A 13057-nucleotide genomic window follows, 5' to 3' on the forward strand; every position below is an offset into this window, starting at 1 on the left:
TTCTCTAATGTCGCCAAGGGACGACCGCCTTTCTATCGATAACTCCATCGGCAGCCCGTGTAAGAAATTGCGTCACCCCCTCCCCCTCCCCCAAATATATACGCCGCCGTTCTAGGAAGTCTGCGAAGGAGGCTAAACCTAGCTACAGTGTGAAGTGAACCAGACTAGTATTGAATCGAAATTATAGGAAGCACATGGATGCCATGTTCGAAAAAGAACTAGGTTGAACACCCAAGATTCGAACTACTTGAGTTCGCCTTGTTTCGACGTCCTCAGCCTTGTTCCTAACCATTGTCTCCATCACATCTGTACTGTATCTGTATCTATATAGCCGGTATAACCGCCATTAGGCGTAACACACATGCATGTTACTCAAGCAACTTAGCTTTACTGTAAGTCAACCTGTTAGGAACACGCCATTGCAAGTCTTATGTATGTACATGATATCTGTATATAGTTGTGATGTGTACAGTATTTTGATTTTTGTAAACAGTATATGGAAAAATCGACAGAATTCAGGCGTACATGTACTACCCACTGTACTTCGGCCAGTTTGATTTCACAATAAAATTGAAAATTGAAACAAGAACCTGTGATTAGCTTTTGGAAAGGGACTTCAATGAAATTATTTTTTATTATGTTTTTTTCCCAATCGCTGATCATACATACAGGCGCTTGAGGCTGTCGGCCCTCCGGCAGGCGGAGTTCTGCTGCTTGTGACTGACGGGAGGGAAAACAAAGACCCAAGAATCCGTGACGTCATACCAGAGCTTCTCAGGAAGCGAGTCATCGTCGCTACGGTATGTTTTTGTTTGTTTACTTATTTGTTTTAACGATTCACTTTAAGATCGTAAAGGCATTGTTGTTACCTTCGCTAAGTAGATACATTTTTCTCTAGTGCTTGCGGTTTAACAGTTTATCTCACGGTGCAGTATCTGTTCTTGCACAGTTATGTGGCCCAAGGGCTAAGGAAATGGAGATGATGAGCGCCGCCATATACATGTACACCATACGGTGTTGGAAGGACTTAACTTTATTCCTTGCAAAGTTAAGATCCCAGCCGTTTCCATTTCAGGTAGCGTGCGTAGTCCTGTGGCCCTTAGCTTTCTTTGGACCAAGAAACCATAAGTTCCAATCCCGGTTGTGTCGCTCACCCGAGATGCACGCTACTGGAAAGAGTCAAAGGGCGGGACGTTAAGCCATGTTCCATTGTACTCGTCGAAAAGAGCTATGGGAATTTTCCCGGTAAAAATTGATCTGAAAGTATACTGTACATATCGTCTATCTTCTCTGTCACGACCAGTGGAAGAATAACTCTCTAGTGAGGTAAACTGGTTCAAGATCATAGAGTATTGGAGATTCTTTTTACACAACCGGTAATTCTCACCTGCTGACGTTTCGGTGTCTGTCAGACACCTTCTTCAGAGCTTCTGACTGGAGTACTGCTTCTCACCGCTATAAGTAGCCGATGTAGGTGGCGCTTTTGCGGCGAGAACGTAATCCCAAACGTGGCTGAGCTTGTATCCCCCCTCGTCTCGGTTTATCACTGGTGATGACTTCCTAATCCATACTGCCTCCTCGATCCAACGAATGCGTCTGTTGTCCTCCCTGTCTATTACTTTGGCTCCCTCCCAGTCAATGACACAGTTGTTTCTAGCAACATGGTCCGAGATTGCAGATTTCTTCTCTTCTTGTTGGTTCAAGATCACTTTCACTTTCTTCCTCAGGTTGCGTACAGCCAGAACGCCGACGCCACCCTGGAGAGCCTGGCGCTGCAGACGGGCGGGCCGTCCTTCTACGCCGCCCGCCGCGACTCCGCCGCGCTGGACAACGCTTTCACCGCCACTTTTGAGGCCACTGCCGGCGGCAAGGCAGTCAAGGTGTGTCTTTGAGGACAACTTCAAACTGCCAAACACTAACATCTTTAGAATATGTGTAGCGTAGACTGAAAACCTGCAGGCCAATTTGACCGAAAGCCTGCAGGCTGATTTGAGCTTCTAATGAAAAAAAAAACAGACACAAAACATTGGTTCCAGTCGGGTAATCACACCATTTGGAGCTTGCTGCTATCTATCTCTATGGTGCCGGGAGCTCTACTAGTGTTGCCAGCCCGCCAAGACCCATTGGTGTGATCTCCAAGCAGATCTATCGGTGACAATGACAATGACAATGACAGTATCCAACTGTCGGAGATTGCCATTGCCAACGATAGATCTGCTTGGAGATGCACGAAGGCGATCTTTAGTCTGTCACCGAAACGTCGGCATTGTATAAACACTTAGTTGTGTAAAAAGAACTGTGTTATCCAAAACGTTGCTTTACCACTACAGCTATTGAACGAAGAGAAGACAATCGGAGGAGGGCAGACGTACACCAACCACGTGTATGTGGACAACTCTGTTGGTGCGAACACCACATTCTCCTTCTATTGGCTGGGCGGGAGTCAGCCCATGGTCACCATGGAGACGCCTCTCGGACACGTGATCACCGAGGGAAGGCCCATGTATGACGTCACGTCGGATACGATTACCATCGAGATTCCTGGCACAGCGATGGTACGCGTTGATCTTTTACGCTTACATGACTGTGAAATTAGTATTTATGGCCATGCTGGGTGATTCATGAAGATACAAACCGGAATTGTTGACTGACTCATTCGGTAGTCTTCGAATGTCTGACCCAATGGCGATGGACAGACAACTAAAGAAGACTGAGTCAGCCAGTTGAAAATGTCGTTCAAATTTTGAGTTGGAGAACAGTGTATCTTTTCATAATCTATTTTAACAAATAACTCAGATTTTTGTGGTATGCTTGATTATTGTTTGTCTTTATCATCGCCCCTATTCAGCGTCACTAGAAGTTGTCTCTAGTTACTGTTGACCCGGATGTCTAATCTTCATGAACTTATGTGTAGTAAATTTCTGCATTTGACCTCTAGCCAGGAAAATGGACGTACAACGTCACCAACCCCGGCCTCGATGACAATGACGTCATCACCATCGTCACCTCCAACCCTCTCCCCGATGATGAACCGATCAAAGTGAAAGCCCAGGTGAACGCCGTCTCCTTAATCTATTCCTCCTTCCAGCTAAGCGCCTTGAGAATCTTCGCCTGAATGCTTTTGTGAAAAATGTCTGTCGACGGCAATATTTCTATGTGATCCACGGACATCGCAGGCTAAACAGTCGTATATACGGACACCAACAGCTATATGGACATGAACAGTTTATCTTTGCATTAATTACAATCATTTTCATGTGCTAGGTAACATTTCTGAAAATGACGACAATACCAAAGCGACCCTTTGTCTATGTGTTTTCCACGACTTTCATGTCAACGAGCGCGTACTGTAGCTTACTTTGAATAAAGACAAATTCAAACTATACAACTGGGTAAAAATCGGAGATTTACTATCGGACATTTCGAGTGACATCCATCACTCTTCTTCAGCGTCAACACCATTGCATATAACATAACATAACGAACCGGTTGAACATGCCAAAGTCACTAACTCGTACAAATCGTATGCAACTTTAGCTTACTTTATCAGTTTTCCATTGATCAAAAACTTTATTCTGATCACATTTTTTTTACTTACTGGGAAATCGTATGCCCAGGTGAGTGCTGTCTCCTTAGACTACTCGTCCTCCCAGCCCAACGCCCTGCGGATTTTCGCCTCGGTACGGAAGGGTTATCTGCCTGTCACAGGGGCTGTCGTGAAGGTCCTCATCGAGAAGCCACCTGATGATCGGGTAGAGGAGCTCAAGCTTCTGGACAACGGTGCTGGTAAGAGTTATCATCATCATATCGACTGGTCTCTGCATCTGCAGTCGTTGAAACGTCCTGCAGCTGCATCCAGTCTTTCTTCACCTTCCTCCACTTTTCCTTGCATCCTGTGAGCTCCCTTAGCTCCCGGAGCTTCTTTTCTGTAAGAGTTACCTGTGCTAATAAAACGAATTGATTACAAAATCAAATCCTCACCTAATAACCTGCTTTAATGCCATATGTAGAGCTCACGCCCCTGGACAACGGCGCAGTTAAACAACTTAAACCTCAATTTCTAGACAGCATATTGAATAGGAGAGGCGTGTGCGGCCGTCATGTACACTTGACTTCACTTTACTTTGAGAGGCCACCTGATGGCAAGGTAGAAGAGTTCACGCTCCTGAACAACGGCGCAAGGAAACAACTTAAACTTCTTTTTCAAGACAGCATACTGAATAGGGGAGCTAGCTAGTCGTCATGTACACAGCTGACTTTATTTCACTTCACGTCACTTTACTTTACTGTGAGAAGCCACCTGATGGCCGGGTAGAGGAGCTCACGCTTCTGGACAACGGTGCAGGTAGGATGTATTTTTCTCAGCCAATGAAAGATGATTAAAATCTTTATTGATGAACATGGCCTAGGCATGCAGTTGCTGTTAGTACTGCAACATCTTAGAATCTACAGAGGTTGCATGAAACAATTATGTTCTCCATCGGTGGTTAATCTCCTAGCAGATGTTGGGGTTCGGAAAGATCGCAACGTTCTCTGACTGTTGGCATTCTCTGCCAATACCAGCTGCAAAAGTAGTTCAGCTAAAAGACAAAGGATGCCTGGCGTCCCAGTGACTTACTACGCACTAGTATTTTCGGGAAAGTTTTTTAAGCACCAAGGACAGGATAGGGCTGTACTGTACTGTAGAAACATCTGTGTCAATTATCATACTTAACAATCTTTGGTCACTGTATTAGACATCGCGAAATCCCTGCACACCATCTTGTTCTGTGGGAGCCTACAGTAGGGGTAGACCCAGAGTCACCTACTTAGACAATCTACGTAGTGACACAAACTTACAAGATACTAAGGAACTACGAAGGGCCATGGCGGATAAAGTGCTATGGAGGAAGCTCTCAGGATTGGTTCGAGCGGGAGCTCGAACTAAGTAAGTAAGTAAGTAACAATCTTTCGTCTCCAACATCTGCTTGGATATCAATTGACTGTCACCTCTCCTGCTAGGTGCTGACGTCACCAAGAATGACGGCATCTACTCCCGGTACTTCCTGGGGTTCACGGCGGATGGGCGTTACGGCGTCTCGGTCTCGGTGGACAACAGCGAGGGGAACGCGTCCGGGTACATCGTCATTCCGCCGGGGGCCAGGAGGGGCGCACCACCGGTGGACCCAGGTTAGGGACGTTGATTAGTTAACATAGATACAATTTTTAATGTTTGTTCTTGACCATAACAAAGGCATGCATCTTCATTTGTTTATCACGGGTGAACTAGCTGTCTTGTTTTTTTTAAATTTAGTTAACTGTTTACCATCTGGATTTGTGACTCTGTATGATATTTTCTGGAATGAAATATTATAAAACAACATAAACGCCACTATTAAACGTACATCCACATTCAGCGTACGCCTAGGAGCTTGTGTTAGTGGGGCTATGACTCAAACTCGGACTGTCGTAAACCTTTCGTGGGACGAGTGGGACAGGGCCCTTAGGAACATACTGTTATTAGCCTCTTCGACCATGAGTCTCACAAAGGTCTCATTGGTGATGATTTGTGGGGAAAAATCAACCTTTTAATCCAAAGATTGGACAGATTGTTTTTGTCTCACTCTCGTTGGATAACTTCTCCAGATACCAGCGGAACCAACGTTCAACGCGAACCGCTGGAGCAGTTCCAACGGATGACGACAGGGGGCGTTTTCGAGGTGCAGGGGGTCCCCAGCGGCGGTGTCCCCACGCGAGACAACCTGCCCCCGTCACGAGTTGCCGACCTCGCGGTGGCGGGAGTTTCTTACGCTGACGTAAGCGTGACGCTGAGGTGGACAGCGTCAGGTGACGACTTCGACCAGGGAGGCCCAGGTGTGTTTGACTTTGAAACACGTGCCTTCGTATGTCAAGGCAAATAAGAGACGGATACTCATTACAAACGTTACTCAAGCAACTGGATTAAGTTCTTGAAAACGGTCAGACGTTTCAGACATGATCCGCCAAAAGACTTGTCAATTTGCTTGGATAATAAGTAGCTTTTGTACAATTAAGGGTTAATGACCCGCCCCAAGGTGTATATGGTGTCATAACGCCTGGCCATGTGCTATAACCACCGAATAAAACCACCGAGTGAGCGAAGCGAACGAGTTGGTTTTATGAGGTGGCTATAGCACATGACCAGGCGTTATGACACCATATACACCGAGGAAGAGGCGGGTCATTAACGTTATTATCATATAGCTTATCCAAACTGACGCATATAAGAGTAGACAATTTCTGTTTGACGCATAGATCCCTTATACTATTAAGAATGCATTTCAGAATTCACATTTGTCCTTTTTTAACAGAAGATGATGAAGAATATGTACAACTGTTGCCTGATTTATTTATTTCAACCACACAGGATAGGAGGGTTTGTTTCAGGTCAGTCAGAAAATGTTATCATTGAAGAATCTCCCTGCAACATGACCTCAGGTAACCTGAATAGAACACACTCAGGTTCTTTGGCCAGCAGGAAATGGAACGCGCGGAACCTTAGATAGAACGTGGTTTCTTTGGCCAACAGCAAATGGAACACGCGGAACATTTTTGGGAATTTTAAATTTGTTTTCCCTTTTTCATGTATTCTAAGGAAATTTTTAGGAATTCTAAGACAATAAAGATTTTTTAAACAAGGTTAAGAAAAAGATTCATCAAATAGATACCCCCTCTACAAAATGCAACGGTTATAAAGATTTTTTAAAGAAGGTTAAGAAAAAGATTCATAAAAAAGATACCCCCTCTACAAAATGGAACGGTTGTGTTCTGACATGACGTCATAAGTGGTGTGTTATGGCGTGATAACAGACCACTTATTGTGGGCAATGGAGGCTTCTGATTGGTCGACGCCATCTACCTATGTGATAATGCAACTTATCTGTTATCACCTGAATGTCTAACCTTCATCGACAAATTGTGAAATGAAGCTTGAGGAATGAATCTATTATGCGGCTCCAGGTGTCTTACTAAGAGACGACTGCGGCGTGAAAGATGTCGGTTAGCCTGAGAAATGAATCCACTCCACTTCATAGTTCATCGAGAAAATGCTTTTTCTTCTTTGATACATGCCTCTGATATCCTATGCTTTACAGCGCATTATGTTGATCTTCGGCACGGCCGCCATCTTAACCAACTCGCAGACGACTTTTTCGGGTCAACTCAGGTCAACCAATCACAGCTGCTGCTGGGAAATCTGACGTCACCACCTACCCCAGGTCACGTGCAGACCGTCATCATCCGGGTACCTGAGCGGGGAGACAACGTCACGTTCGCCTTCTCACTGCGCATGTGCGATGAGGAGGACAACTGCGGGCCGCCATCCAACACCGTGACGTCAAACCTCGAGCACATTCCTGGACCAATCACAGTCAACAACACGGTCACGTGGGTCATCGTTGGTTGCGTGGCCGGCGTTGTTGTTTTGGTCGCCATCTTGGTTTTGTTGTATTTTAAAGTCTGCAGGTTCAAAAAAGAGATCAAACAGGCGAAATCTATCCACCCTGATTCGGCTAAGGACAATCCTTCGTATGTTCCCACTGTATAGTTCAGATTCTGTCTCACTGACTGTTAGAAACTCGTAGGTCCATTAAATGTTTTGCCGTTTCTATAATAATTGCAGCAGAAAATGAATTCAACTTGTCGCCATTAACTTGAACTCTGCTTAGAATATTTCTCCAGGCACATTATATATAATATTCTAAGTATTTTACAGGACAGCAACAAAATGTTTTAAAGATTTCCAACAATACATCCGATGCTATTAGGATACGGAAACATATCTATCGGTAACTTATCGTTTTTGTTCATCAAACGAGAGAAGATGCTCCTGTTATCAGTAATTGTCTGCTTCACCTTGATTTATGTTAATTAGGAAGTCACATGATCCTAGCACGTCAAGGGTACGTTCGTGTGCGCTATACTGAAAAGGTGTTTCTACATGTACGCGTAATAAAATGTATCATAACAATCATATTTGCTCAAACAGTACGGCAAAACATTCCAAACTAAGACTTTATTTCATAACGCAAAGCGTCAATCGAACATATTGTTTTATTTGTTTCTTTGTGGCGGAATTTAGCTAGTTTTTAACTGAAGACGACCCACACGCAAAAAGCAGTTCTTTTTCGCCCGGCCTCCAAGACCGAACCCTTATTCTTTAGCTTTGCGCAGAGGCGATAACATAGCCGATGAGGTCCAACCGAGGCGTGTTTATTGCTAGTTGAAAACTTTTCCCAATACCCCGCCCAAAGGACGTGAAATACCGTCCTAAACGGCAATTTTTGAAAGCTCGAACAGAGCTTCATTTCAAACTAAAGAACAGTTCACATTCGCACACGTTGACCAGGCAAGTGGTACTTTTGGTACAGCCCTCAGCCAAACTGTAAATCGTAAAAAGCAGCTGCAAAATGATAAAATACATGCTTTAAATTGCAAAATATATTTCAGAAAACGGATACTTATGTCGTAGACGCTGAAGTCAAGGAATAAGTTTTGAAAGAACAAAAATGAAGAATTTATATTTCAGCATACCATACTCCGTGAGTTGAGTTTTGTTAATCCTTCCTGACCACGTGATGAAGGAAACTTATTTGTTTTGCCGACCTTTTTTATTCCTACGCTCGCAGTGGATGTGATCCTTATGATAGATTTCATGATAAATGCAACTTCTTTTGGCATTTTTCTATTCGCACGCTCTCTCATCAGTTTTGGGGTTTCCAGTTCCTGTGATCCATATACTAGTAATTAAATCAGCATGGCCTGACATCAAGCAATGGATAAAATTCAACACTCCTATTTCAGACAAAGCACTGAGAGAGAACAGAGAAAAAACTTGCACAAGTGGACTTTGTCAGCTTGGCAGGGAGGTCGGCTATTTCAGGGCTTGAGCGCAACAGACGCTTTCCCCACACTAACTGCTCCCACGTTCGATCAGTGCTCATGTTCACCTGCTGAGAGACAACAAAACGATTGTCGATCTCCTCAAACGGGAAGTCCTCGGCTTATTAAAAAAAAAAAACAGCCCACTATTTCATAACATCGCCATGTTGTAGTGCGTCCAGTAGCTGTTGGTGATATGATATGCTGCACCTGGATGTAATTCATCTGGACGGTACTTGGGGGCTATCAGAATATTTATCTGAATAATGTTCTTCTAGTCTAGCCTGGAGTCTAGCCCTGTTAGCTTTGCAATTGGCAGGCTAGCGGATCTTAGGGAGCGGGCCAAACCTAACAGGGCCGGATTCTAGGCTACCGTAGTCTTCTTTAGGGCTTCTTAGTAGCTTAGATGTCATCAATGCCAGCGTGTACGTCTGTAGTTCTAACTTCTAGTTTATTCAGGCAACATCATTACTGCCTAGAACCTTGTACTTTGTACTTCCTTAACCTTTAAATCGCAACTCAAGTTTAAATTAATACCGGCAAATATGATTTCGCACAGAAACTTTGCACACTGTACAACAGCGCCCCCTGCCGAAGTCCCCGGTCGATGTAAAGTCGATGTTCGTGTTTTTTGTGTGTTTCGCCTTCATATGCTCAATTTCATGTAAAAAATAAAATGGGCACTGCTCTTATTTCCGGTTACTCTTCAACAAATCAGATGTGAGGTGTTGATGAAAAGATAGATACTAATAAAACGGCAGTAAAACTATAAACATTTCAAGCCTGTCAGTTTACTAGTACATAAGCCAGCGCCATGACGCGCGATATCGCCACTTCATGCACCTTCTAAAAACACCGGGGGTACTCGAGGGGGGAGGGGGTGCTCGTGGGAACAGCGGAGGATAATCCCCCACCAGAAAACACGTGTGTTCTCCTGTGTGGTTGAAATATAATATACTCGGTGCCGAAACGGCGCAAATATTTGGTAAAAACGCGATTTTAACTTGTGGGTTCGACCCGGTAACGTTCCCGCCAGCCGAGTTAATAAATTTCGGGTTATCAAAGTTCTGCTGTTGGATTAAAAAGCGGTGTTTTAGACACACGGACCAAAGGTATGTGAATTACGTCACTTACAAACCTTACTAGTCAATAAGCACATTCTTCTATCTTTTACTACATCTTTCCGGACGCGCTGCGTCATTTGGTCCTCAGTTTCACCATGTCAGAAGCTGCTAAATTGTGGCCATGCATACTTTCCTCCCTTAGAAATCATATACTCACGTAGAAAATACACCATTTTGTAGCTTCAGGTCTGAATTACTGTTATAACAACAAATTAAAACAATGGCGCCGTTACGTGTAACAGGCATGCCTCTTTTAAAATCACAAGCAAGAAAAAATTCAAAATGTTCATGACATAACCCGACAGCACAGTATATAATTTGAATGAATGAATGAATGAATGGTTTTATTGCATAACGATTGTATCCATGACAATGTATGACCAAAAGTTGTTTATCGCCATGTTTTAACATTTTGTTGATAATATAATGGAATCGGTGCCACGTGCTTTATTGCCTTTGAAATTGCGAAGACCCTCTAAATCTCTTCTTCTGAGATATCGAAATCTAGTGGGTTTTCTACTGAGTTTTCGAGGGTGTTAAGAATGTAGTCATTGTATTTTTTATAACTTCTGTCTGTTGTTATGTTATTGGTTAATGTCTTAAATTTGTCAAGCCATTCTTTGACAGCATGTTCGATAAAGTCGTCATGGGGCTCATTACTATCTACAATATCATTTAGAGTTTTGAAGTGAGTCCTCCATTCTTCAGGATTAATCTTCCTTCTGTTTATCATTGTCTTCCTGCCTAAGCGATTTGATTTCACTCCAGAATTTGTTGTCTATCCCATGAGGTCAGAGGTCAACAAATGGCGTTTTTTTGTTATCATTTCATGAGGGCCTGCATGGGGGGTAGTGATTACGAATTACGTTAAATTTTCAGAGCTGATTACGAATTACGTTAAATCATGAGGCTTCCCAACCGACTTAAACACTTAACGTATGATTCAACTATCTAGTTCTACATCAAAATTATTAATTTTTATATTTATTGTGGTGACAATGAATCTGTTGTTGACCACAGTAAACCGTACTAGTAACTATAATGAGTAGCCGTGACGGCGGCAGGGAATTTCGTAAGGGAGGGGACAGCAAGATCGAGCGCCGAAGGCGCGAGACGTCCGGGAAAATTGTGAAAATCTTGACCCCCTGCAATGCTATAACCTTGATTTTGAGTGCCAAATTTTGCTGTTACACTAAGCTATGTTTGATGACATATCTATAAGTGAAAAGAATATACAAGTGTTTAATGGTATGGTGCGCGACGCCCCGAGTACCGACATATATCGCGCCGGAGCGGCCCGGCGATTGTAGGCGGATCCGAGATGATACCCGGGAAAATTTTTAAAATCTCGACCCGCTCAAATACATTTTGAGGGGCAATATCTGCACTTATAGTGAAAAGTACACAAGGGTTTCTGCTATCTAGATTGTTTGCCCTCCTGATATATTTTCGCTGGAGGCGTACATGTAACAATCGCAGGTGTGCCCGAGGGCATGCACCCCGAGAAAATTTTGAAATCTTTACCCTTTGAAACGCTATTTCCTGCATTTTTAGGGGCACATTTGGCTGGTAATCTAAGCTATGTTTTATGGCATCTCTTTGATTGAAAAATACACAATGATTCCAGCTTGATATTTGGGGGCGACGCCCTCAGAACATATTCTTTACCAGAGGCGCGACAATACTAAGTGGGTCTAGGCGCATGTTTCACCCTCTGAAATGCTATTTCCTGCATTTTGAGGGGCAACTTTGCCGGGAGACTTTGCTGGAAATAAGCCTACGTTTTGCTAGTAGATTACGTTTTACGTTGCATAAAGGTAACTGCCTACGTTTTACGTAGAATCAAAGTGACCAATTACGCGTTACGGCCAGTGTACTGATTACGAATTACGTTGATTTTGGGTGGCTAATTACGGATTACGAAGTCTAAAACGGCCTGATTACGCCTTACGGAAAAGGGGCATGCAGGCCCTCTTTCATTTCAACCCTTTTTCAGTGTAGTAACTCTATGTATGTCTTCGCGAAACCAACAAATAGATACTAGTAAATGAATGTGACTATTATGAATCTCTTTACATAATAATAATGGTAAATCAACTGGTTTGAAGGCCCGAGTTCCAGGTGGTATAAAAATGAATCATTAAACTCTTTAATCTGTCGTTCTAATGAAAACACAGGGAGTCGGAGATCAACATGGGAGGTCATAGCGCATGCGCTTCAGTCCTTTTCAACATGTAACAGAGATGGGCTGTCTTACTATTATGTACAAACAAGCAAACAAACGGGAAAACATAAATCGCTGGTTAGATCGTACTTGCATCCATACGTGCTGTATAGATTTGCTCAAAATGGATTTTCCCCCCATGTCATTCTTGCTAATTAACCGTCACCTAATCTCCATTCAGGCCCGCTGTACAAACCGAGCTCGAGTTATTTTTTGGTTTCTGCCTACAGCGACTTTACGGCACCGGCTTTAAAAACAAAGGCCAAATTAGCCATTTAAATCCCTCTCAAGCAGCGCACATTATCCCGGGCCCCCCTCCTCCGGTAGTAACAGTTCTCAAGTGTTTACGTGGAACATGTTCATCTCTGTAAACACACCGCTTACAATGCGCATTTCCCCACCCCTTAATCACAAGAGTTAATAACACATTGCTCAAGTGTTTACGCCGAAAACGTTCGTTCTTGCTTGATTGATCCTGTTTGGATAGTAACTCAGAGGTCACTCAGAAATATGGCGGATTCTGAAAAAAAAGTACAATCGACTCAACTTTATCGGGAATATAAACGTTTAAGACCATCAGGCAGAAACAGGTCTGTCGTAGCGATAGACCACTGTGTTCTGCTGCTGCTGGTCAGTTGTCCGTACCTCAAACAATATGAATTTCAAATGAATGAATATGTTTCTGTTCTAGTTCCATTCAAATGTAGCTCGTCTGACTAAAACGCGACTAGCAAGGGTTGAAATCCGCGTTTTTAATTGAGGTATAATATAATCAAGAAGAAGAAGAGGTGGGCAAGACAGACAAGTGCTT

General features: G+C 43.4%; 1 protein-coding gene and 1 non-coding gene across 2 annotated transcripts; both read left to right on the top strand.

Annotated features, from left to right (window-relative positions):
• Nucleotides 1-5636: 5636 nt before the first annotated feature.
• LOC136423503 (calcium-activated chloride channel regulator 4A-like) lies at nucleotides 5637-8313 on the top strand. Its single transcript, XM_066411689.1, has 2 exons — nucleotides 5637-5853; nucleotides 7113-8313. Exons 1-2 carry the CDS (start codon nucleotides 5676-5678, stop codon nucleotides 7562-7564), a joined length of 630 nt encoding a protein of 209 aa, XP_066267786.1. The 5' UTR covers nucleotides 5637-5675; the 3' UTR covers nucleotides 7565-8313.
• Nucleotides 8179-8318, top strand: LOC136423713 (U4 spliceosomal RNA). The gene has a single exon (XR_010753783.1). It is a non-coding gene; the product is annotated as a U4 spliceosomal RNA (small nuclear RNA).
• The last annotated feature ends 4739 nt before the right edge of the window (nucleotides 8319-13057 follow it).

The sequence above is a fragment of the Branchiostoma lanceolatum genome, chromosome 17 (assembly GCF_035083965.1).
Source record: "Branchiostoma lanceolatum isolate klBraLanc5 chromosome 17, klBraLanc5.hap2, whole genome shotgun sequence".
NCBI lineage: Eukaryota > Metazoa > Chordata > Leptocardii > Amphioxiformes > Branchiostomatidae > Branchiostoma > Branchiostoma lanceolatum.

Excerpts from the sequence above, each read along its gene's own strand:
- LOC136423503 (XM_066411689.1), top strand. The coding sequence starts at position 5,676 with ATGACGACAGGGGGCGTTTTCGAGGTGCAGGGGGTCCCCAGCGGCGGT. Across the intron at positions 5,854-7,112 it reads CTTCGACCAGGGAGGCCCAG|CGCATTATGTTGATCTTCGG; the intron begins GTGTGTTTGACT and ends TATGCTTTACAG.